This window comes from Phalaenopsis equestris, unplaced genomic scaffold (genome assembly GCF_001263595.1).
Source record: "Phalaenopsis equestris unplaced genomic scaffold, ASM126359v1 Scaffold000016, whole genome shotgun sequence".
In the NCBI taxonomy this organism is placed as follows: Eukaryota; Viridiplantae; Streptophyta; class Magnoliopsida; order Asparagales; family Orchidaceae; genus Phalaenopsis; species Phalaenopsis equestris.
In genome coordinates, this window is record NW_018164458.1 from 591,960 (window position 1) to 616,776 (window position 24,817).

Sequence of the window (24,817 nt, forward strand, 5' to 3'; positions counted from 1 at the left end):
TAAACTATGAAAATTATGGGGTCAGTTTGACTTCATCTTTTTCAAAACTAAATTTTTTAAAAAAACATCCTTCCGAAGCGGGCAACGGGATTTCAATTCCGATGACCGACAGCTTCTTACGGGCAAACCCCACACCAAAAATAGTGCCGACACCCGCTAGTTTTATTTTTGTGTAGATATTCAGTCTCCTCTTGCATTAGTGATCATCCACTTGTTGGAGTCAACTGAATTCACAACTTCTTTATTGCTAGAAGGTTTTCCACCACACTTGATATCAGTTGCTACAGTTAGAGCATGAGCAACCAAATCAACCTCACCATACAACTAAGGTGACTTAATATCTTATTTTTTTCTATTCATGGCAATAGAATACTACGATGGTTAATGTAATGAAGGTGGAAAAATACATCATCATGATTATCTAAATTTGACGCAGAAGTTATGCCTAAGAATGTAATTGTATCAATCTAAAGCTCCACCTATCTCTTAGACATTTCCTTCTGATCATCATCTTTAAATATTGCAGTAGATGTTGTATGCAACATGATAAACTCATCAAATACAGTGTCTCTAGTAATGATTGCTTTTTTAGTTTCTCAGCACTATAAATATTTAACTCCAATTTTATAACTAAGAAATACACAATTTATACATATAGGCTCTAAGTTACCATTATTAATATGACAATATGCGAGAAAATTTAAAATTCTTAAATTAAAGTAATCTGCAGGTTTACCTGACCAAATTTCTTATAGGGTTTTCTTATCAATAACAATAAAATGAGAGTGATTCACCTAGTAACAAGTTGTAGAAGTAGTTTCAGTCCAAAGTAACCATGATAGATTGGCATTAGAGGGTATGCAATGAACTTTCTCTATTATAGTCCTATTCATTCGCTTCGCCACACCATTTCACCGAGGTGTGTGCCAGATTGTGAATTCTATCATAATTAGGGTTGTAAACGAGCCGAGCTGTTGTACAATATTTGCATAACAACTTATTTTTCAAAATAAAACTAAGTGTTCGTTTGGGGCGACAGTTTTATCTGTTTATGTAAACAGTGTTTTGACAGCTTTTTTTAAAAGTTGTCGTTGAAACTTACGCTTTCGTTATAATATAAAATTATTATAAAATTTTATTTTAAAAAAAATTATAATTTTTCTTAAAAAATTGTTTGTACTAACAACTTAATTCCAAACAAATTTGAAGAATAAATTCCAAGAAAAAATTTGCAAAAAATATTTTACAAAATAAAAACTTCATTACAAATGTTACAATTTAGAAATTAAACAAACATATGAAAATTTAGAAAATACAAACTTTTACAAAAACTTCAATACAAATTTACAAAACTTTACACAAAGAATATTAATTCTTTTTTTAAAAAAATTTTACAAAATAAAATCTTATGTATTAATTTTACAAATTTACAAAAATATTATGACGTCTATTCACAATTTCCTCCAGTCAGCAATTCCTTCAAATTGGGATCCATCTTGAGTAGGGCTGTCAATTTGGCTTCAGATTAGAGCAGGTTTGCCAATTTTCTTGGAAGAGTTAAGTTCTCTGCTGAGTATGTATTGGGCAGCAATTCACCTGTAAACCAATGCACTATAGCCTCTGGTGAGCAAAAACACGAGTTCAAAAAAAGTACCAAGTGCTTGACATATGAAAATACTTCACCAGCCAGAAAAAATAGCTTCTAAAACGACACCATCACAATCGCACCAAATGCATGGGTAAGAAAAATAACCTGAAAACCAACCACAAAAATAGCAGGAATTAACCTGAATTAAGTAAGTCAATACCCCACTAAAGTTAGCTCTACCGCAGGAGCAGGAGACTCAACTAGGGCTGTAAGCGAGCTTAGGCTTGGCTTCTAAAACGACACCAGCACAATCGCACCAAATGCTCCTGTAAACCAATGCACGATAGCCTCTGGCGAGCAAAACACGAGTTCAAAAAAAGTACCAAGTGCTTGGCATATGAAAATACTTCACCAGCCAGAAAAATAGCTTCTAAAACGACACCAGCACAATCGCACCAAATGCATGGGTAAGGAAAATAACCTGAAAACTAACCACAAAAATAACAGAAATTAACCTGAATTAAGTAAGTCACTACTCCACTAAAGTTAGCTCTACCGCAGGAGCAGGAGACTCAACTAGGGCTGTAAGCGAGCCAGACTTGGCTTCTAAAACGACACCAGCCAAAAAAAGTACCAAGTGCTTCGCATGTAATTATCCCTTTGCTGTTAAAAGCTGTTTCTCACACAAAAAAAATGCTGTTTCTCAAAAAAAAAAAAAAAATTCTAAAACAGTTGTTGTTGCCAAGTAGGTATGTAACGAGAATTGTAATAGAAACATATGAAAATACTGCCTACTGCCTCAAACCAACCATTAATCATGTGGCTTCGAAATGAGGCCAAGGTTTTCCCATGGAATCAGTCAGACCATTCGCTGGATCAGAACTAAAAATGCCATCAGCATCTTCATAGGATGGAGGTGGAGCTATATCCGGTTCAATAAGTGAAGCAACAAGCAGGAGATGAACATACTGAAATCATATGTTAGTGCAATATGCAAATTGAATTGCCAAAAGAAACATTATGGGTTATAAAATGCTCACCAATTCTTTGAAACAATTCTCACTAATTCCCTGAAACGCAACCAAGTTTAAGAAGCTTATGTACAAATTTTGTACAAACATTATGGGTTATAAAATGCTCACCAAACGCAATCTGTTAGCAACTAAGCATCCCATATTACTACAAATTTATGGAGCTACTGTAATCTGCTTTCCAGCAAATGATAATCTCCAAGAATCAGAGAAGGATAACTTCATCATGAAGTCATCCAAATGCAATGACAATGCTGAATAATTTCCATAATTTCCATAATGCAAACTTGTGTTGTCATCCAAAATGAATGAAAATGCTGAATAAATCATATTTCCATAATTTCCATAATTTACATAATGCACTGCTTGTGTTGTCATCCAAAATGCTCAAACAGTACTGTGACAACAGAATTTTCAACATGATTCAGTGACAACAACATTCTAATGACAATGCTGATAATGCAAACTTGTGTTGTCATCCAAAATGAATGACAATGCTCAATAAATCATATTTCCATAATTTCCATAATTTCCATAATGCACTGCTTGTGTTGCCTTCCAAATCATATTCTTCTCCTAAAATGGTTGCAAACATGTATTGCCTTCCAAAATTAAGAGTAAGAATAATCATCTAATGGGGCACCGAAAAGAACCACTTCCATAATGCATCAAACCTAATTAAGCCCATCCATATCTAGCAACAAAGCAACTATGCTCTCATGCAAAGACTTTGGAAAGCTACCATACAATTTTTTCATTTCTCAACTACCTGAATAAAAAACTAAAGTGGCATTTACAAGCATACCATACATATCTAAAACCAAAACTTTCATATATACATGCTCTGCTCAAATCAAAATATGCATTTTTATGCATAGATTTGTTAGCTTAAAAGTGATATACATGTAAATGTCAAACTTTAGATGACATATATGTAAATGCAAGTATAAAGATAGTGTGCAGCCCTGCCAGCCCACATGTAAATGTCAAGCTTATGTGGTATGCAAGTAAACTTTCCAAAAAAATAACCATTGTTGCCTTCCCAGCTTTGAGCGAGAATGACCCATCCAAGTAACTCAAAAGCATATATAAAGATAGTGTGCAGCCCTGCCAGCCCACTGATTCAAAAAGTAGACATGATTGATACTACTAGACTAAAAATGTAAAATTTGGATAAAAAACAGATTTCCCAGCATTATTATTTGGGCAGTACAAATGCATAGAATCGTAGAAATTATGATTCAGCTAGAAAACAGGATAAAAAAAAGCTCAGCATAAAGTTATAGTTCAGCTAATGGACATAAAATGACATAAAATGCTAATAATATGGGGCAGCAATTCAGCAAACATCATTTCCTCCTTCCCCTCTATTTACTCGGGTAAAACCACCTCAAGTTGTTCCTCTTCCATTAATTCTTGCTGGTAGGAAAGATATATCAATATCATTTTTAAGATGAAAAAAAACATATACCATAGAAGCTAATTATTGAGAGAGTTACCATAGGTGTTTTCAAATGAGTCGTGGAAGATCTAATCCAACTAGACGAGCATATTAATGCACTCACTGTTTTTGACGAGAGTGAACTTCTATAGTCATTTAGCACTCTTCCACCAGTACTAAATGCAGATTCGGAGGCAACTGTTGTTATTGGAATCGATAATATATCCCTTGCCATTTTTGATAAGCAATGATACTTGAGAGTGTTCAACTTCCACTAATCAAAAATATCAAAATGTTCAGTATTGGCCAAAAAAAGACCCTCTTCGAGATAGACTTGTAAATCTGATTTTGATGGTTGAATGGAACCAGATGAAAGAACAAAATCAGTAAATGCAAGCATGCAATCATAACTTTGTGAATTAATCGAATCACTTTGCAACTCCGAAGAAACATTGCCAATTGTAGAACTAAAACTAGCAATATCGCTTGCATACGTATTGTAAATTTGCAACATAACATCCTCAACTTGTTTAGTTTTGGAGTATAATTCAGCAGGTGTATACATCTTGCTAAAAGTGAAATGTATGAACTTCATTTTCCAACGAGGATCCAAAACAGCTGCAACAAACATAAGGAGATTGCAATCACCCCAATATTTATCAAATTTAACTCTTATAGCTAAAGCCATGTTCCTCATATAATCATCGGAGGATGTTGACTCATCCAACAATAATTTATTTATTTGGAAAACAGCAGGTAAGAAAATATTTGAGGTCGGGTAGGAAGAACCTAAAATCATTTTTTGTCACGCTAATTAAAACAACAAAATTCATTATATGCATAAAATTGTAGAAAAATAACAATTAAGGTTATGTAGAAAGAACCTGAAATCGTTTTCGTCACATTATTAAAAACAACAAGAAATTTTCTGATTTTGTCATATTTCTCCCAATCTAAATCTGAAGGCAACTGTCAAATTAAGGCTTACACTCGCGTGAAACCATCACACAAATAGCCTGGAAGATATGAGAATTTAGGTCATGATGAATAAATCTTAAGATGAGTTAGGGCTTATATTATGTAGCAGAGCTATATAGAAGTCTAAAGAAAAGTTGAGGATTTATGTTGCATAAGCAAACCACCTCAAAGTCCTATGGTTTGGTTGTTTAAATCTAAAGAATGGTTTAGCTGGTGTAGACATGTTTAACTGTTGAAGATGGACGTGTTGCCCACAATGCTAGCTCCAAGATCCTTGTCACTACAAGTTTAGGTTTTCTAATGTGTCAAATTATGATGTCAAATCGTATGTCCCAAAGGATCATGCTTAGTTAAACATTATGGGGTATATTAAAGTTGATTAGAGTGACACCGGTTAGGATCCTATGGCTCCCTCGTTCCGGTACCACTATTTTCTTTCATATTTATATAGTCCCAATGAATTTACTAAACTCAACTTAATGAGTTTCATCTTTCATTTAGACTGTGGGAAATCTTGTTAGCGACAGTAGGTTACCTCCTCTAAGGGATTCTTGATCATCCAATAGAGATGTTTTAATTTAGTTGCAATTTTTATTTTGTGATGTTTGTGATTAAATTTTGAGTTATCTTATATTTTGAATGTTGTGACAGTTAACTTTATCTTGATTGATTTTTAGTTTTAGTTTTGGTTTTACGGCTATTTTAGTAGTTTTGGTTTTTATGCAGGGTGACATCGTTTTTTAACATGCAAGCTCAAGGCAAAAAGTACAAAAAGGTAAATGCAATAATTTAAAAGTGTACCTGTTGATTCTTCTCGTTCCTCCACTTGAAAGGTTAGTAGTTACAAGGCATGTATATAATTTTGCAGGGAATTTAAATTGCAGGAGTAGATGAAGGTTTAGTTATCAAACCTCAAGTTATGACTTTATTGAATCTCAGAAGATCCTAGTGGATGATTTTAGAACAAAAATATGGTAAGTCCAATTTACCCTTCATAATGTCCAATAGATTTCAAAATGCTCAAGGCATGACCTTGGACCACTTTAAAGTTCTCTTGAAATATTTTAAGTTCATTTTAAACTTATCATATTGTTCTATTAATCATCTGAGGTCGAAATTTTACTACTCTGTTGCTTAGTGAAACTTGATAATTTAATTATCCCAAGAGTAGGATACCCAATTAATCAATTGATTTTTCATTTAAACATTATGTGAGTGGGTGCCCCTAAGGCAAGTTTAAGTAATTTAAGATTATGGTGCCCGTAATTAAGATCCAACCTGTAGTGTTTAAAGATGTTAATTTCCAATCATTTTATCTTCTAAATCCACTCAATTGAGTGTAGACATCGAGCCTATGTCACTACTAAGCCCTTAACAATCATGATAGGTGGAATGGAAATTATCAAAATTTTGATTTAAGTGATATGTATTCTTATGAAATAATCACATCAACCTCAACTTTGTGCTTAAGAAAAGTAAACTATCATCTTTCTAGCTTAAGCCCATCACTTAAGAATCATTTGATCTTAATTGACTTCAAAGTCATGAATATTAGGAGAATTATGATTTTTTTGATATTGTGCAAAGGTGGTGAGTGAGTTTCTACCTTTTAATCTCATTGTACTTCAATCATCCAAACATATTCATTAAAATCAAAATTTTCCATTTTCTCTTGGTTAATCCTAAATTTTGATTAAGAATTGTATTCTAAATTGACTATTTTGCCCTTGGGGTACTCTACCTCATTACTCATTAATCACAACTCAAATGACTTGAGCATTTAGAGTAGCATACCCATGAGTTAATTGAAACATCAGAACAAATTTTTAAAATATGATAATTTATTTTTTTTTAATTTAAATAATTATAATTTCTAATATTTGATTTTATGAATATATATTATGTATATTTATATATATTTGTTTTCGAGCTAATTCGAGCCGAACAAGAGCGAACAAACTTTTGTTCGTGTTCGGCTCGTTTACATTTCGAGCTTGAAAATTTGTTCGTGTTAGGCTTAACGAACGAGCCGAACACGAGCTGCTTAACGAGCCGAACACGAGCTGTTCGCGAACAACGAGCCAAATTGACAGCCCTAACTGTAAATCTTTAAACCATAAAAACCAGCAATCTCATGAAAATGTATAAGAAGCTAAACAGAAACAGTAGCACTATAACAAGTGATTATTTCATTCTACATTGATAATAATTACTCCTTCGGTTTTACAACGAACATATGCTAGAATTATGTATGGTGCACGCCACCGTGACATGACGAGAAATGTTTGGAATATTTCTCGCATAATTAAAGAACGCATCATATTCATATGTCACATAACAAGTGATCTAAGCTTTCGGCCACTGTGGGCTCACGACCTGCAGAGATTTTCAACCACGAAATAAATGAATAAACAGACAAAACATAATGGAGGGGAGGGACCAAAAGAGAATGTAATTCTTAACTTTTGGGAAGAATTATATACATACCACACAAGACCTGTGTTTTTTTTTTCCACAATTCCTATGTATTCACATATCTAACATCTATAATTTGATTTTTACGTTTTGGCCACTATACGTATACATGAAAATGTATATTTCACTTTTTGAAAGTTAGTGGTAGTAATAAGTTTGATGTTGTGTTATAATATTAAAAAAAAAAAAAAAACTATAGATGCTAGATATATAAATACATAAGAATTGTGTGGAATGTATATAAATGACCCAAACTTGTAACCATGAAACATCTATAAAGCTAAAATTTGAGTCAAACCAACAGTACTTAATGTTGCAGTGGGAAAGCATTTATAATTTGCGGTGCAGTTATATATGTTGGGTTCTCCTTCCTCTCTTTGCTCTTATCTAACTCATCCTTGCTTCTTCCTTCCCTGTCTCTCCTACTAAGTCACTACTTGCAACCTCATTGATGTCGGCACCACCACCTGCTTTCCTTCCTTTTTTTAGGTACTCGCCACCCGCCCGCCCGCCCAAAAATGTTGTTTATAGATTAAGATAGGTAGGACCTAAGCCCAGATAAACTTGGCAAGCTTATGTTGAAATTTGCCTCATCATTCATTATGGCCTACCCATTCAAAGCTTTGGAGCTGCCCTCTACACGAAGGTGACTTAACCACATCAGATCAATAATTTCCTCCATATAAGGGTTTGTTTGAGACAGCGGCACGGGAGAGGAGCGGAATCACGCCGTGATTTTGTGCTATTTGGGGCGCCTTCTGTGACGGCATTCTCTGTTTCGCCACTATGAAATTAGGTGTTCGCAGACCTCTAAGGTCAAACTGCAGTCTGATTTTTCTCCCCGTGTTTCGACGTCCTCTCCCCGAATCTTCCTACGTTACCCTTCTCACATTTTTGAACTCCCGCTACTCGATTGCCCTTCTTCGTTCGGGTGTGCGCCTCCTGTGAAGGTATTGAAGTTAAACCCCCGTGACATATTTCTCTTTGTGATTCTCATTACACTTCTCATTTTCGAAGTCGTCCAGTTTTAAAACGTCCAGTTTTAAACTCTTCTCAACATAACATAAGTGCATCTCTCAACCAACATATATATCAAATTTTCACAATTCTTTACAACGCGCCCCCCCTCCCTCCTCCTCCTCTTATGTTATGTGATTTTAGGGGACTTCTGCTGCATTTCTTTATTGCTTTCAATCAGATTTGTGAAAATTATATTCTCTGAGTGTTTAGTGAGAAATTTGTGCTAATTGGGTTGGTGAGTGCCCTCTGCTCCTAGGGTTTAGCCTGTAAAGCTTATGTTCTAAGAGTGTTTATGTGATTTTATGGGGCTTTTGCTATAGTGGAAGCTTTGGTTTTCATTTTTATGCTAAGGCGGTGGGTTGTTCTTCTGGTTTATGATAAAAAAGTGCTCTTTTTTTGTTTTTTGTTCTCTGGGTTTGCTATCATATGCTGAGAAGGCTATGTTCAGAGTTGTGATTTTGGAATTGAGTTGAATTCCTGTTGTGCTATAGGGTTATCTTGTTTTTTTGTTTACATGACAATGCACTCTTTTTTTTTGGGTTTGCAGTTATGTGGGTTTATTGTGATATGTTGAGAAGGTTATGCTGAAGTTCAGTGTTTGTAATTATAATGAATGTTTATTGTGCTATGGGGTTATACTGTGTTATGTGTTCTTTTGAGTTTGTGATTGCAAAAAACCTTGCGGTGTTCATGTATATGTTCTATTTAGGAGAAGAGTTTCAAATTTGAATTGGGTGAATATGGTTAGTGTGAAAGTGATTAGTGGAGCTGTTTCTAATAAATTTCTTCGAAGAGTGAAGTAATATGATCTCCTTGCTATAATGCATTCATCATCTATTGTATTTGCTTTTGGGTTGCCAAGTAAAGAGGTGGACTCTCTTATCCTAGCTGCGAACTTGTGCTTTTTGTGATATTGTTTGTGATTATTTCCACTTGATATTCATCAATGGATGTCACCAAGGGATGGTTTAATTACCATGATTCACAAACTTGGTTTTATGCTTGCACAGTGATAGTTTGGTTTGATAAATATGTTGGTTGAGAGATCGAGAATGTTAAAATTATATGCATAAATTTTTGTGATTATTGGATGGTATACTGATAATGAGATATGTAGCAATATCCCCAAAATGCCTGCCAATTCTTTATATATGTCATTTAAAGACTTTAAAATTGGAGTTGGAATCAATAATTTTATTTAGGGGTAACACGACCTTGGGGATTTTCTAGATGGCTTTTATGCTCTATGGTTTTTATATATACGAGCTTGTCATAAAATATTCTATAGCTGTCCTATAAATAGAACACTTGTCGACTATAATTTTTTTAGATGAGATAATAATAGTGAGAAATCCACTTCAGATAGTGATCATGTGTAGAGAGAAGTTTTTAAGTAAAATTCTCTAGATGACTTGATCGTTTGGATATGAAAAAAATATTATAATAATATTACAAGTTGTTATTGTAATTTTTATTTATCGTGCTATTAGATGTTAAGTGATGTATTACATTTGATGTAAAATAACAATGGACTCCGACTTTTATTTGAATTGCTAAAATTTATTTGTTGCTTTGTTTAAATTATTACTGAAATTACAGACTTACAACAAATAAATATACATAACAACATAACATTTTTTTTTCCTCGGAAATACCTGCAACACAACAGAGCATCCAAACAGACACACTGCTTCACCATGAGTTGCTTTCTAATAACAGTTTATCCTAAAAGCAGCTTCGCAATTGTTTGTTCAATAAGTTGCAGCTGCCCCAAATAGGCCAATGATTTCTTAACAACAACTTCATTCATTATGGCCTACTCATTCATAGATTAATAGTTGTTCTCTATACGTAGATGACTTAACCACATCAAATCAAGGATTTCCTCCATATAAGTCAGCTACTAAATCAATTACTTTGTCATTCTAGTATAATCATGCTACAAATCTCATGCATTTTTAAAAGGAAACCATCGGACATCGCTAAGTATGTTTCATATTAATGTATTTCGAAGTGCTCAAGCCTCGATCCAAAACTATAAATAGAGAGCTGTGGGGAGATTGTGATTTATATAATTTCTTGTACTCAAACTCATTAAAATAAGTTCCTGAAGCTTCTCACTCTAAACTATTATTTTCTCACACACTATATTTCTTGTTATCTTTCTTGTTGGCTTGTTAGTTAAATTTTGGTATCATCCATGGATTATTAGATGTACCATTCTCAAAAGTGTGATAAGCATAGACTTATGCCAAGAATAGGTGATGACAAATTGGGTTCATGTGCCGTATTCAGGCCTTACCTGAAATTGATCCAACCTAAAACTGCTTGACTTGAACATGGCCCAAATTAAATTGGCCACAAAGTCCAACCCGAACTTGATCCGCACTTGTCGACCCAAACCCGACCAAAATAAACTACTTAGCATAAGGTATACCAGTTGTTCAAGTTGATTTTGGATCAAATTCGTGTTGATTTTTGCTCAATCTGAAATCAATTTCGGGTTGAAGTGTCAACTATGGGTTAGCGATTTGGTTTCGTGTCAACTTCGGGTTGGCAGGTCAACCCAAATTTGACCAGAAAAATTAAATGGGTTAGGATTCCTAACCTAAACTAGACCCGAAAATTATTCAGGCCACCCCGAACCTGAATTTTTCGAGTCGAATTTGGATCGAGTTGGCGTGTTGTGTCAATTTTTTACATCCCTATCAAGAATAAAAAAATACTTAAAAAATCAGCAGAATAAAACTGGCAAACTTTAGTGAATATAAGAATTATGATTGAAGACAATTTTTATTTCTATTAATACTGGCATTAATAAAAAAAATTCTTGTTCTTTCAACTTTAGATCTAACTTCTCTTGTCGACATTTCTTAAGAATACCATAGATGATATTCTCCTTATAAACATTCAACCTACTCTTGGGACTAAAGACAATTTTTCAGAAGTCAAGGCAAAGGGATAAATAAACCAACAATGTCCAAATGAGAACTTCATTCTCATATTTATGGAATTTCAAAAACAATGATGTGGATAAAAATACAAATGAAACGACACTGTCAGTCTTATTAATCATGCCATAGCATTAGTTTATATAGAAAAAATTCCTTTTAATAAGGTTAAATTTTTATTAGAAAAAAAATTATTTCATTGCTGTAGTCTTTTTGCAATTGCTCTCCAAAGAAAGAAAAGAATCAGGATAAAAATATACATCTCTATATCTCAAAAACCCAATTCATAGTAAGGATGATTGGTTAAAAATCAGGATGAACTCGCCAAGTTCAAGTCGAACTCCACTGGCCAAAGATGAACTAGCAAAGCTTATGACGAACTCGCCAAAATTATGGTGAATTTGCCTCATCATGGTTTATTCTGGCATATACTCGTTCAAGCCTTAGAAGCTACTCTCTACTTGCCAGGGACTTTACGCTCAATACAAGTCGAAGACTAAACCAAGAATCAAATTATAAGCCTCCCGTATTTAACAACAATTAACCACCAGTTCTTGTCATGCACTTTTCTAATTACTGTAGCTAAATATGTAACTTTTCTTGTAACGCTCAAACCCTAATCCAAATCTCTAAATAAGAGGACGCTAGGAGAGCCTAGTATATGCTTTTTTTATACTCAAATGGATTTATATATGATCCCAGAGCTTCTCACTATACTCTTTTTTCTCTCTTATCTTTTTTCCATTTTATGTTGGGCTTGTTAGAAAGGTTTTAGTATTATCCACAGATAATTTTAAACACAGCACAATCACCTCGTAAAAGAAACAAATAGAATTAGCTGTCAAGTAGGCCAAGCTCAAATTGGCTAAAGGCAAAGTTAACCCGTTGCCCCTTTGTCGGTGGACTTGAGTAACAGTACTTAATTACATCTTCAACCACCAAGTCACCCTCGCCCTCCAAACCAAAAAATCTCCCATACCCTCCTTTTTCTTATCTTCACATTGGGTAAAGCAGTTATTGGCAGAGAAGATCGTTAAACTGAGATTAAAGTAAATATACGTTTTTCAATAAAAGAAAGACAGAATTTACTCTCACCTCTAGTGTGGTAAAAACTAATCTCATTCTGCTAGCAACAACTGATGCCTCCTCTGAACAGCCCAAAACAGCCATTTGCTCAAGCTGTAGAGTCTTCACAGGTAGCCTGCTACCACACTAAAATTGAAGTTTAAAAAAAATAAAATAAAAAAATAAAACATATATATCATTCATCATTTAGCTTCAAAAAATTGGCATACATAACAGCCCGTCAAAAACAGAAAAACCCTCCAAATTTGAAAATACAACGCAAGACTTGCAGTTTCATTTCTATACAAAAAGAATCAAGATTGGTAATCAATATTATACAATGATGGACAATATGAAGCTATATGTTGACGCTTTGTCTTGTTTTACCAAAAGCAACAAAAATAACAACTACAAGGCAAAAGGTGATTTAGCTTTGCATTTGAAAATACTTGCCATTTTGGAACCTAACTATTTGGTTAAGCATTGTAATTGAAATTTTGGAGAGGTTAACTCTTTGTCCAAGAATGAGGCTTGATTTTCTCGTGGATTCTTACCCTTTTCTTCTTTACATTCTGTATCGCCTTGAAAGTGTGATTAAATTTTATCATATTTATTATAATTTGAATTTTTTTTGTAGTGATAACTATTTCATTTACATCTTTCAAAATCCTTAACTTCCATCATTGACTTTTAGTATAAGGCCATAAATCTTTCTATCAAAATTGAATTTTATTGTTTATATCCATCAAAAGTAATGATGCAAGCTTTTTATCCAATAGAAGCTGACAAATATAGATGAGATTGTTTGTGTTTATTATTCAAATTTAAAAGGAATTAAGATTTTTTTTTTTCATATTTTGATGAAGATCATCTTGTAAGAAGGCTCAGACAGTTTAGAATTGTAATTATCCGATCACTTATAAAATAAAATCATAATCATTAAAATTATATTATGGAGAGCTCAATAAAACTTCTAGCTGCTTTTGCTTGGACTTCTTAGTCTTCTTGTCATAAGAGCTTAATAGCCCGATAGCATTAGAAGGCAAAACTATACCATTATGAGTGAACTGTATTCCATCAGTCTATTAGGGGTGACATCTTGGGAACTCATGTTTTAAAAAATATTGACACCGTGATAATTCACTACTTCGGCATTTTCTTTTCACTCTCTCTCTTTTCATTTTCAATTAATTTAATTATCCAATGATTACTACCCCATTTTGACAACAAAAACTTTTGTTTGACATTTTTATTTTGATTTCATCAATTGCATACAAGTTTACCAATCATTAAGGCAATTTCCCATATTATCTCTCTTTCCATCTCCATGTGTGCTAGTTTTCTCATCCAATTGACAAATAAAAAAATTTCATTTCCTAGTGAAAAAACTTTCTCAGTCTTTCAGTTAGAATATGTAGTCTCTCCTTAAACTCAAAAAAAAGAGAATTCAAAAACCCATTTAAATCTCTCTCCATATGCTTCCCATCCATCTTACATTCTCTGTCTTCCAACTCATCTCCTATATGCCCTCAACCAACCCTCAGCTTTCTTGATAAATATATACAAATTTGAAATTAAAATTTCCATTTAAATTCAAAATTTAACCAATTCCTAAAATTTCTCAACAAAGATAGCAAACCCAATAAAATGCAAGTTAATCTTCATATCTCCTCACAACTAATAAAGCTCCCAAAACTGTGAAACAGCATTTGCGAATGTCCTTTTTACTTTCAAGTTACTATTCATATTCACATGGATAGCAAGTTTTTTTCCCCTTGGAAAATCACCTACTTGTCAACAATCCCATCCCTCCACTTGATGTGACCAAACTTAATGTTTCTGGTTTAAATCATTCGCTCTATAAAAAAGAAAAGAGAGAGAGAGAGAGAGAGAAGAAAAAACAAGAGAAATAATTCTTTCTTCAAGATAGTTGATATTTCCCTATAGATCAATAGCACTCCTTTGTGAGAACAACGGATCAAGTTTAAAAAAAAAGCAGCTAAACAATACATACTAGAAATAATTTTGTTATTACTATATGTTTCATTAAAAGTCTTAAATAAGAAATTAGACATGAATTAAGTTGTCCAAATACAAAAGATGAAGCGCACCACAAAGCATTATAATTTGAAGGATATTACATCTTCTCAAGTCCCTCGTTAGATTACGTGCATGCTAGCTTGAAAGCTTTGAAAAAACATGTCTCTCAAGCCTTTGTTCTAGCCCTCCCCAACTTCAACCATGTGTTTGAGATGGAGTGTGATGCTTGAGTTATGCTAACTTAAGGAAGACACCCAATGCCTCCTTCATGAGAAATTAAATGAGTATGAGAGGAAATATATTATCTATAACAAGGAGTTTTCTGCTATGGTGAGAGTCATCATCCATTAGAACCATTATCTACCGAATAACTAGTTCACTCTTTGCACAGATCATGAAGTCTTGAAGCTCTTGAGCAATCAAAGCAAGCTGAATGGTAGGCATGCCTCTTGGGTTGAGTTCCTCTTTTTTTTTATTTTGTGCTTAGACACAAAGCAAGGTACCAAAATAAAGTAGCTAATGTGTTAAGCCGCCGTCTCTTGTTGATCACCACTATGCCGTCGAAGTTCATTGGCTTTCAGCATTGAAAGATCTGCAAACTACCGACAAGGATTTTTAGGAGATCTGGATTTGTTCTTAGAAGAAATCCTATGAGCAATTCCAGGAATCAAACAGCTGCTTGTTCCACAATAATAGACTATGCAACCCTAGGAGTTCACTGGGAGAGTATTTTGCAGTAGTTCCATGAAGGAGGGATGAGCAAACATTTTGATAGAAACAAGGCCCTTTCATTAGTGAAAAAGAACTTCAAATGATCTAGGTTATTATGAGACATGGAGAGGCATGTTTGACAATACAAGATCTGTCGCTAGTCAAGACTTCCGTGCAAATACGAGTCTACACACTTAATCAAGAGTTTTGTGCAAATACGGGTCTACGCACTCTCCTTCATGTACCAAAGTCATCGTGGATCGATGTGAGCATGGACTCATTGTGGATCTCCCTCAGAGCCAACTGTAAAGGATTCAATTATAGTGGTTGTTGATCACATTTTTAAGATGACATATTTTATATCATGTCACAAAGTAATGGATGCTTCACATAGTATAGATTTACATTTCAAAGAGATAGTTCATCTTCACGGCATATCTCAGATCATCACTTACAACGAAGAAGTGAAATTTCTAAGCCATTTTTGAAAAATTTTATGAGATAAACTAGTTATGAAGCAACAATTCAATTTAATAGCGTACCTCCAGGCAAATGAGCAAATGGAAATGATAAATCTGAGTTTGGGGGACATTCTTATGTGCTTTGTGGCTAGGAACTTCAAGCTTTGAAACATGATTCTTCTTCAGGTTGGGTTTACCTACAACTGATCCACTACCACTCGATATGCAGCATATGCCCTAACCTATTTAAGAATGTATACGAGCAAAATCCTCTCACCATTGGATTTAGTGCCCATATTTCCAACTACTATGCATTTTACTGATGCAAATGTGTGAGTTAGAGAGAATCAGATCATGCATTTGTAGGTGAAGACAAAAATTAAAATCAAAATACTAAGTGCTAGAAACAGGCCAAAAAGTTCAGAAAAATTATAGTCTTCAAAGAAGGTGATATGTATGTGGATCGGGTTGAAGAATGAGAGGTTTTCTATATGATAATTTGGAAAGATAAAACCTAGAGTTGATGGTCCATTCAGTGTTGCAACAAAGATTAACGATAATGCATATAAGATCGATTTCTCATGAGATTAAAATATTTTTGTTATCTTTTAACTTTGTTGACTTGCCACCATACGATGAGGATCCAGAAGCTTCAAGAGAAAAAAACAAAGCCTCTTTTACTTGGGGAGAGTGATGCGGGAGCACCACACCTAGAGGAACGCACTAGCAGGAGGGGATTTTCCAGCCTTGATAGGCCTATAGCAGAAAAACTAAGCTATTTTGTACTACGAGCTTCATGGGGCATTTATTTTCTTCATTTTGAATTATAATCAGGATTTATTTTTTTACTTAATAAAAATTTATTATGTATAATCTGTTTTGGGGTCTTGTTTTTTATGTTATTTGGAGACATTTTTTCATTTCTCTCCTGTTCAAAGTGTTATAGCCTATTCTTCTTCAAATGAAAAATCTATATCATGAAGAGAATGAGTTGTCAAACCTTTCTAACATCCATACTATGTTGCCCTAGCTGCCGACCACATCCCCCTCATTGTTGATTTCTTCTCTAGGACAATAATAATCGTCATTTTTCCCCTTCCAATCTTCACCGATTTCACATATTCTCTTTCTTTTGTCATTCCAAACAATATTTGCCCACTAAATCAAATCCTTAAACACTTTATAGGAATCCTAGAATAATGTCAATTAAAACGATACCTGCATTTAAAACTAGAAAAAAAATACCTTATGAATCATACTTATTTAAAGACAAGAATATATATATATATATATATATATATAATCACTAACTCATAGCGGATCATTTCAACTATTTATGGGCCCATAAATATATATATAGAACCACTTCACAACCTCTTTTTAGCTTATAAAAATAGGAATTCCTTTCATTTTTAGTCAAAGATCATTGAAGAGCCTAAAATGCAAATAAATAAAAAGAATATAAATATATATTCAAAAGTAGAAGATCCTCACCAAGCCATTCCTCGTTTAAAATATGCATTAGCAATTAGAGCACAAAATCCTTTCCACTGATGCATGATTTCAGTGGATACGGGAGACGTAGAAGACCACCGGACAATGGTTGGTTGTGGTGTACACAAAATAGTAATGAACACAATGCTCAACCATAAAATGCATTCTCGAACCTGCATAAACAATAAAGACAGTATAATTAAGTGAAAAGCTTTGACAATACAATCGGACATTGCTTAAAATTTATTTGTCCTGCACAGTTTAGTTTCTTTTGAGGAAAGAAGTTGCAGCCAATTCTTGAGGCTCCCAACATGTGGGATGTGAAAGGGTTTTGTGCCTATATCTAATTAAACCAAGGCAATTTCTTAAATCTACACATGAATGAGACTACCTAACTTTTAGCGTCTTTACAAGTTTATATTTAATTGGAAAAAATATATAATAGAAATAATAAATTTAAGTAAAAATAGTATCCGTTGTTCAAAGGATAAAAACAGTGTCCACTCCTTTTTAAAGTGAAAAGGGTATTCTTACATGACAAGCTACCTCACTCATGGAGCAATCAATGAATTGCATGATTATGAAGAGAATAAAAAGTACAATTCACTCAATATTTTTTATATAAAAGCTGAAAGGCAACCTAAAATGTTGTGGTTGCTGGTGAAGGAGAGACACAACTTGAGTAAAGCGGCAAATTTTAATCCATAATGCAAACTATCTATTCATTCTTATTCCCAAAAATGATCACAAATTTTATTCTGAACCTATATAGAAAAAAAATAAAGAAAATAATTTTAGCAAGCTACTTTAGGTGCTCTATCAAACTAGTGAACGCAGGTTTGAAATGTTCCAAGGAACCAATGGCCACCATCCTCCACTAGTGGTGTTGATAACCAAATAAATATGATCCAAGGAGAAAATTAAGGAATGAGACAATATAATAATGTGGTCCCATTGGGCTAAGAGATTCTTTCCGCTTTAATCCTACGTAGATATCAGTGCTTTACAATATTTTTCATATAAACTCACACTCTATGCTATGCTTTTATGCATAGATGAGGATGGGCCTAGGTGAACGGTGTAAATGCCTCATTTTTTAACTGCAAAATTTGAATCACAAATATCTATATAGAAAAACACTGTTGTTCATGTAGTGTCAAGCTTAACGCTACCAAAACTAATTTACCCCGGTCATTTATAGAGATTCAGTTGCTACTATAAGGACTCTAAGCAGTCGAGCAAAGAAAATCCAACAACAAAGATTGGATAGGTTGGCAGGACCCATTTTTTTCTGAAATTATATATATATATATATATATATATATATATGTTAGTTTCATCGCCTCGCGTTTCAACAATTGAATGATATGGTAACATGTTGTCATTCCTTTTGGAAATTTAAACACTTGATATCATCTTAAGCCTCAGGTAACTGGAAAATAAATACGATTAACCCAATGGTAATGTAAAATGTCGTGATTGTAATAATGTATGTAATAAGAAACGATTTTCTTGCATTAATATGATAAATATTTTTCAACTATGAAAGAGCAGATTAAAGTTCTAGAATTCAAAACCGCAAAACCATTTGGTTTTCCCGATGATTTGGTAAGGATTAATGTAATAGGAATTGCCACAACTAATTTGTCATCCAATCTGGAGTACAGGAGCAATTATGATGATGAGTAAGTTTGATAAAATTTTTGAAGAAATAAAACATATGATCAGAAATTCCATCTAAACGTAAATAAAAAATGCATATATTCAAATTTCATACCTCATCTGAAACAATTTTACATGTCACATTTGTACCTCCTCCGTAAGGTTGCAACCCTTCTCCGAAATTCTTCATGTCCAGAAGTTCTCTCCTTAAACTCTCATCAGTGCAACCAAGCGCATATGCATTCACACCAGCATCAATAAATTCCTTATTACAGTTGCAGCATTTGCCAGTTGGAACCATAGAAAAATAGTCATAAATGAAAAACATTTAGGATGTACCTTCAAGTTATCACTACCTCCTCGGTCAATAACATTCCTATACCTCCTAAAAAGACTGACGGCAATATTACGAGATGAACCATATTCCTCATCAGATGATGCACGAATTTGCAAATGAAACTACAAGGAAATTTTTTTTTCTTTTTGTTGTTAACCAAGTGGATTTAATATCACCAGATCTTCAAAAAATCATATAGCAATGAAAAGGATTACCTGCTTTGAAGTCCTCAGTAAGAGTCGACCTGATATGTGGCCAGAATAGTTAAAAAAGCCGTTACACAACGGCAGTGTTGATAAACATTTGCTTTCAAAGGATTTATGGAAAACCAAAGAATTCCTTCTCACATTAGCATGAAAGATGCCCTGACTAATCTGACACAATGTTTTTGCATCAGATACAGGTAGGGTCAGCATTGCTGCCACATAGCAAATAGGTTGAACTTGAACAGAATTACATGAACTCAAATCCACAAGGATTTCCTTAACAAGCAAGTGGTTCTCTTGTGCCTGTAACCAAAAATTCATTTTGCATGATACCACAAATCCATGTCCAGATATGAGAACAACGTGATAGAGGTTATAGATGCTTGATGATAGGACAGGATGTATAGGTTAAGAATCCAAGAGAAGATATACCATTTTTGAAACAAAATAGTTAAGACAAGGTCTACTATCAAAAAAAACATAGTATAGGGTTTGATATCAAGTTAAAGTTATTAAATAGTTCCCCATTTATAATTTTCACCTCCAATATAAACTATTTTAGAGGCAAAATTTGAGAAACATGTATCACATTCAGAACGTTCTTTAACAATGCTTTTGCCACTAAAATTTTCATCTTTAGGCTTCTTCCATTTTATTTTCCTATTTTCAATGTAGTTGTAACATGGAGCCAGGGCAATGGCAGGCAACAGCAAGCAGCTCACTATGCTGCTTAAAGAAACAATTGTTCAAAAAACCTAATCTGTACATTCATAACATGGGCTTAAATAGGATATTACAATGCTTTACAAAAAAAACCCCAGACTTCTTCAATATTCCCTTTTCTTACCAATAGAATCCTAAATATGGTTCAGTTCTCAACACTCCCTCTCAAGATAGGAAAAAGATATCCACTATGCCGATCTTGTCACATAACCTAGACAAATCTAATGAACTAAGTTTTTTAGTGATTAGGCAGTCAACTACTTGCTCTTCAATGACTACATGATTTGGCTCTAGTAATTATTCAGCTTTTCCTTGATGGAGAATCTATCAATCTCCACATGTTTGGTTATGTCGTGTTGCACCGAGTTGTTGGCAATGTTGATTGCTGATTTGTTGTCACACCACAACTTCATTTGAGTTCCTTGAGTTCCTTGGTCCACCTTCTTGGTCCACCTTGAGCTTGACCAACAAAGCTCTCAACCACATCATCTTGGCAACTCCTAAGACCATGGCTTTGTACTCTGCCTCTGTTGTTGACCTCGCTACTACAGGTTGTTTCTTGCTCTTCCAAAAGACCAAGTTGCCCCCAATGAATATTCAGTATTCTAAGGTAGATCTTCTGTCATCTGCACAACTCGCATTCAATATCATAAAATCCCTCAAAGCATGCTCATTCTTCCTAAAGATCAACCGCTTCCCTAATGCACTCTTCAAGTACCTCAGAATCTAACACACTGCATCCATATGCCCCTTCCTTGGATAGAGACTCACCACGCTCACTGCAAAAGAGATATTGGGTCAAGTGTGACAAAAATAGATTAAACAATTCACCAATCTTCCGTACCTCTCACGATCAAAAGGTTCCTCTACCTCTGCACTCACCTTAGCCTTCTAAGTAATTTGAAAGACTACAGGTTTGCATCCCAACATGCCTGTTTCCTTGAGATCTAGTTCATGCTTTCTTCGGGATAAGATCATCCCTTCAGATCCACAGACCACTTCAATCCCAAGAAATTATTTGAGTTGTCTAACATCATTCACCTAATATTCATTGTCAATCCTACATTTAGTTGAGCAATCTCTGTCCCATCATCACCAGTGACAATTATGTCATCAACATACATAGTTAGTATAGTGGTGCGACCTTCATGTTATTGAAAAAACACCACATGGTCTGCATTAATCTGCTGTCATCCCATGCCCACCATAGTCTTTCTAAAATTGTTAAATCGAACTCGATGAGACTGCTTCAAACCATACAGTGACTTCTTGAGCCTACACACTTTGTCCACTATCTAAACTATATCTAATCTTAATGGTATCTCTATACATACCTCCAACAACTTACCATGAAGAAATACCGTTTTTACATCAAGTGTAACCTTCACCCAACATTCACTGCCAGAGAAATCGGTATTCTCCCAATGCTCATCTTTGTTACTGGTGTAAAGGTTTCATCACTGTCAATGTCATATTTCGGACTGCACCCTTTCTCCATCACTCGTGTTTTGTATCACTTCCATCTTCCCTTCTGAAATTTACTTTGTTGTGATGATGATCCACTTGCACCCAACTGTGTTTTTCACTGCTGTCAGTGACATTATCTCCCATGTTCGATTTTTATTGAGTGTCTTAAGCTCTTCATGCAACTGCTTTTCACTTGGGATCATCATTAGGAACCTGCCAACACTTAGGTATAGAAACAGTGTCCAATAATGTGATGATGCTCCATATAAAAGTGTTATGTTAGAATATAAAACAAAGTTAGCAATATCATATTTTCACCCAAAACAGTCGAGAGAATGTCTCGCATTGCTGCGAGAGGTCTTCCTTAAAGTTTGAAGGTTAGGAGAAGAATCAATCATAGCATCTAGGAGTTTTGTAGGGCTATTAAGAGTCGCAAAAAGACTAAGACAAGGAATTAGCTGGTATGAGTGAAATTGCAAACCACATTCCCTCATTTTGTTTCCTTCACCGTGTATACACCCTTAGCTCACCTTCAGCTTGAATCCCACCATCTCTGGATTTACTCTTCTCATTTTCTGGTTACTCAACCAATTCATCTCACATCACAGGATAAAGCATAACTCCCACTTATATCAATCTCTCACCATTGCTACTCACCCCCGTGTTAATTGCATATTAACAATTTTCATGAACTAACTTTAGTAATTTTAATTTATCAAACAATTGAATTAAAGGACGATAGAAAAGTCAAAGTGCTGGGAAAGTGATAAGTATTTCAGAAGCCACTTAAGATTAAGGTGAGTGGTTATTTTTTATGCATTAAATTAATGTTTAATTAAATGAATAATTACAATAAATGATTTAAAAAGTATTTCATTCATGAAAATCATTTTGAATATCTAAAATAGTATAAGAGATGTGAGAAAAACAACGAATTGATAAAGGTACATCTTAAATTATTTGAAATTCATATGAATTGAAAGATAAATGTTAAGTTATACATGATTACCTCTAGATGGTACTGATAGAGAATGCAATGTACTCGGGCATGTTAAAGAAAATGGTAAAGGTGTACTCTCGGGTATAATATAAGAGTACATTCGAGTAAAATTTTGAGGGTGTCTTCGGACACATTTTTTAGGAAATTTTCGGGTATGACGGTAATCCCGTGATAACTATTAAAGAGGTTAAATTGATAATTACTTAAAATGAAATGAGAATTGGTAAATTTAATGTTTTAATAAAATGAATTGAATTTACTTTTAGTCATTCATGCATAGTATAAAATAAAAATTTAATGTATATTAAATTATAATTACTCACTAAATTATCTTATTGTTGCAATTAATATCTTCTTTTAGGAGAAAAATAACTTTAGATTAATATATTATATCTAGCAGGAGAGATTTGGTTTATAGATGAAGGACTGCAATTGATAAGTACAAGTTATGTTATGTTTGTAGTTTCTGTTTACTCTATTCATTTACTGTTTACTACTAGTTTGAGATATAATTTTCAGATTATGTTGATGTTTCTAGATGTTTACTTTGATTGTACTTTGTAGATTAGTTGCTTTTTTATATATTGAGAGTTTCTGAAACATTTTGCAGAAAATAAAATGAAATGTTATACCGTCTGACTGTAGTTCCCGCCTGAGTTTGTTATAAGCATTAGGTCGGGTCGTGACATGGGTTCTATCAGACATACCCCTTCTAAGTAATAGAATAACCTACAAACACATATTTCATATCTCCGGGATTCAGCTTCCATACTAATGACCTGTTATCCTTCACAAAACATACGCATTCAAACACTTTTAATGGGAAAACCACACTATTAGCTTCTTTCAACATCTAACAAGGAGGCTTCCAATCAACAGCGCAAAGGCATCTTGTTAATTAATTGAGCAATTATCAAAACTACTTTCCCTTATAAGTGTTTGTGACATTCATTGCGATCATCAAGCTTCAGGATACATATAGGTGTTTATTCTTCCTCTTTGTTACACCATTCTGTGTTTGTGTGCATAAACATGTGATTTGATGTTGTAACCCTCGGGCTGACAAATATTCTTTAAATTTTTTGTTGGTATACTCTGCCCCATTATCAGACCTCAACACATTTACTACATCATATTGAGTCTAGATTTCATGAAAATCCATAAAGCAAACAAATACATCACCCTTATTTTTTATCAAATATAACCAAATAACACGAGAAAAACAATCAATAAATGTAACAAAATATTGATAACCATTCATAGAACTTGAAGAAAAAGGTCCCTAAAGATCAAAATGTATCAAGTCAAAAACATCAGAAATTCTATTCCTAAACTGATATAGGAGCTCCTAATATGTTTGTCAAACTCACACGCATCACGAAGAAGCTTTTATTTATTTGAATTTTCATATAAAGAATGATACAACCTACTCAATGAATTAAAATAAGAGTGTCTCATGCATCGGTGATGTAGCAACAACACATCTTTCACACTCCTCCCGAATTCTCCTAATCCAGCACTCTCTACAATGGATGTCAAAATTGAGTACTTCCCCTCCCAGTTCAAATACTAGAGTCAACTATGCTAAGTTTCAGTCCCAAGTATCCAACCAGCCCCTTTCTCTTGGAAAATCACTTTAGAAATATCAAAAGAAACAACAATTTTTAATTAGAGAATAATAACACTAACGAGAAAAAGTTTTACCGGAAAATAAGCATGCAAAATATTAAACAAAATCATACAATTGATGCCCCTCACTGTATCTTACCAACTACAGACTATGTTGTATCATTAGCAATCTAGAAGCTCTCTAGTACTGCTAGAAGAGTATAGGAAGAAGGCTCTCTAGCAGTACCTATTTAATGTCAAGATACGCCAGAATCAACTATTCATTCTAATGATCTTGTGACGAAAATAGAGGCAAGAGCATGTGCATCATAAGTACCTTTGTTAGAGTGAGCATAAGTGACAATGTCACCTTTTGATGACGACTGGTGGAAAGCATCCTCCACCCGATCTTCTGTTGTTTTTTGCTTCATCTTTAACAACTTCAAATACTCATGATCCTCATTGGTAAAAGCCGCACCTGTCTCTCCCTCCTCTGCTACCATCAAATTTGCCCGGTATCCCACTTTTCCACCTTTTCGACCACAACGACCACGACCGC

General features: G+C 34.0%; 2 protein-coding genes across 2 annotated transcripts in view; one reads left to right on the forward strand and one right to left on the reverse strand.

Annotated features, from left to right (window-relative positions):
- LOC110018355 (protease 2) overlaps positions 1-24,817 on the forward strand; it is a 176,673-nt gene that overhangs the window by 113,849 nt on the left and 38,007 nt on the right. The gene's annotated exons all lie outside the window — the stretch shown is intronic.
- LOC110018360 overlaps positions 1-24,817 on the reverse strand; it is a gene marked incomplete in the record, with an annotated part of 146,098 nt that overhangs the window by 37,360 nt on the left and 83,921 nt on the right. The window contains 5 exon segments of the mRNA XM_020715647.1: positions 12,581-12,685; positions 17,256-17,428; positions 19,033-19,182; positions 19,257-19,376; positions 19,470-19,763. Coding sequence (XP_020571306.1) covers positions 12,581-12,685; positions 17,256-17,428; positions 19,033-19,182; positions 19,257-19,376; positions 19,470-19,670 — 749 coding nt within the window.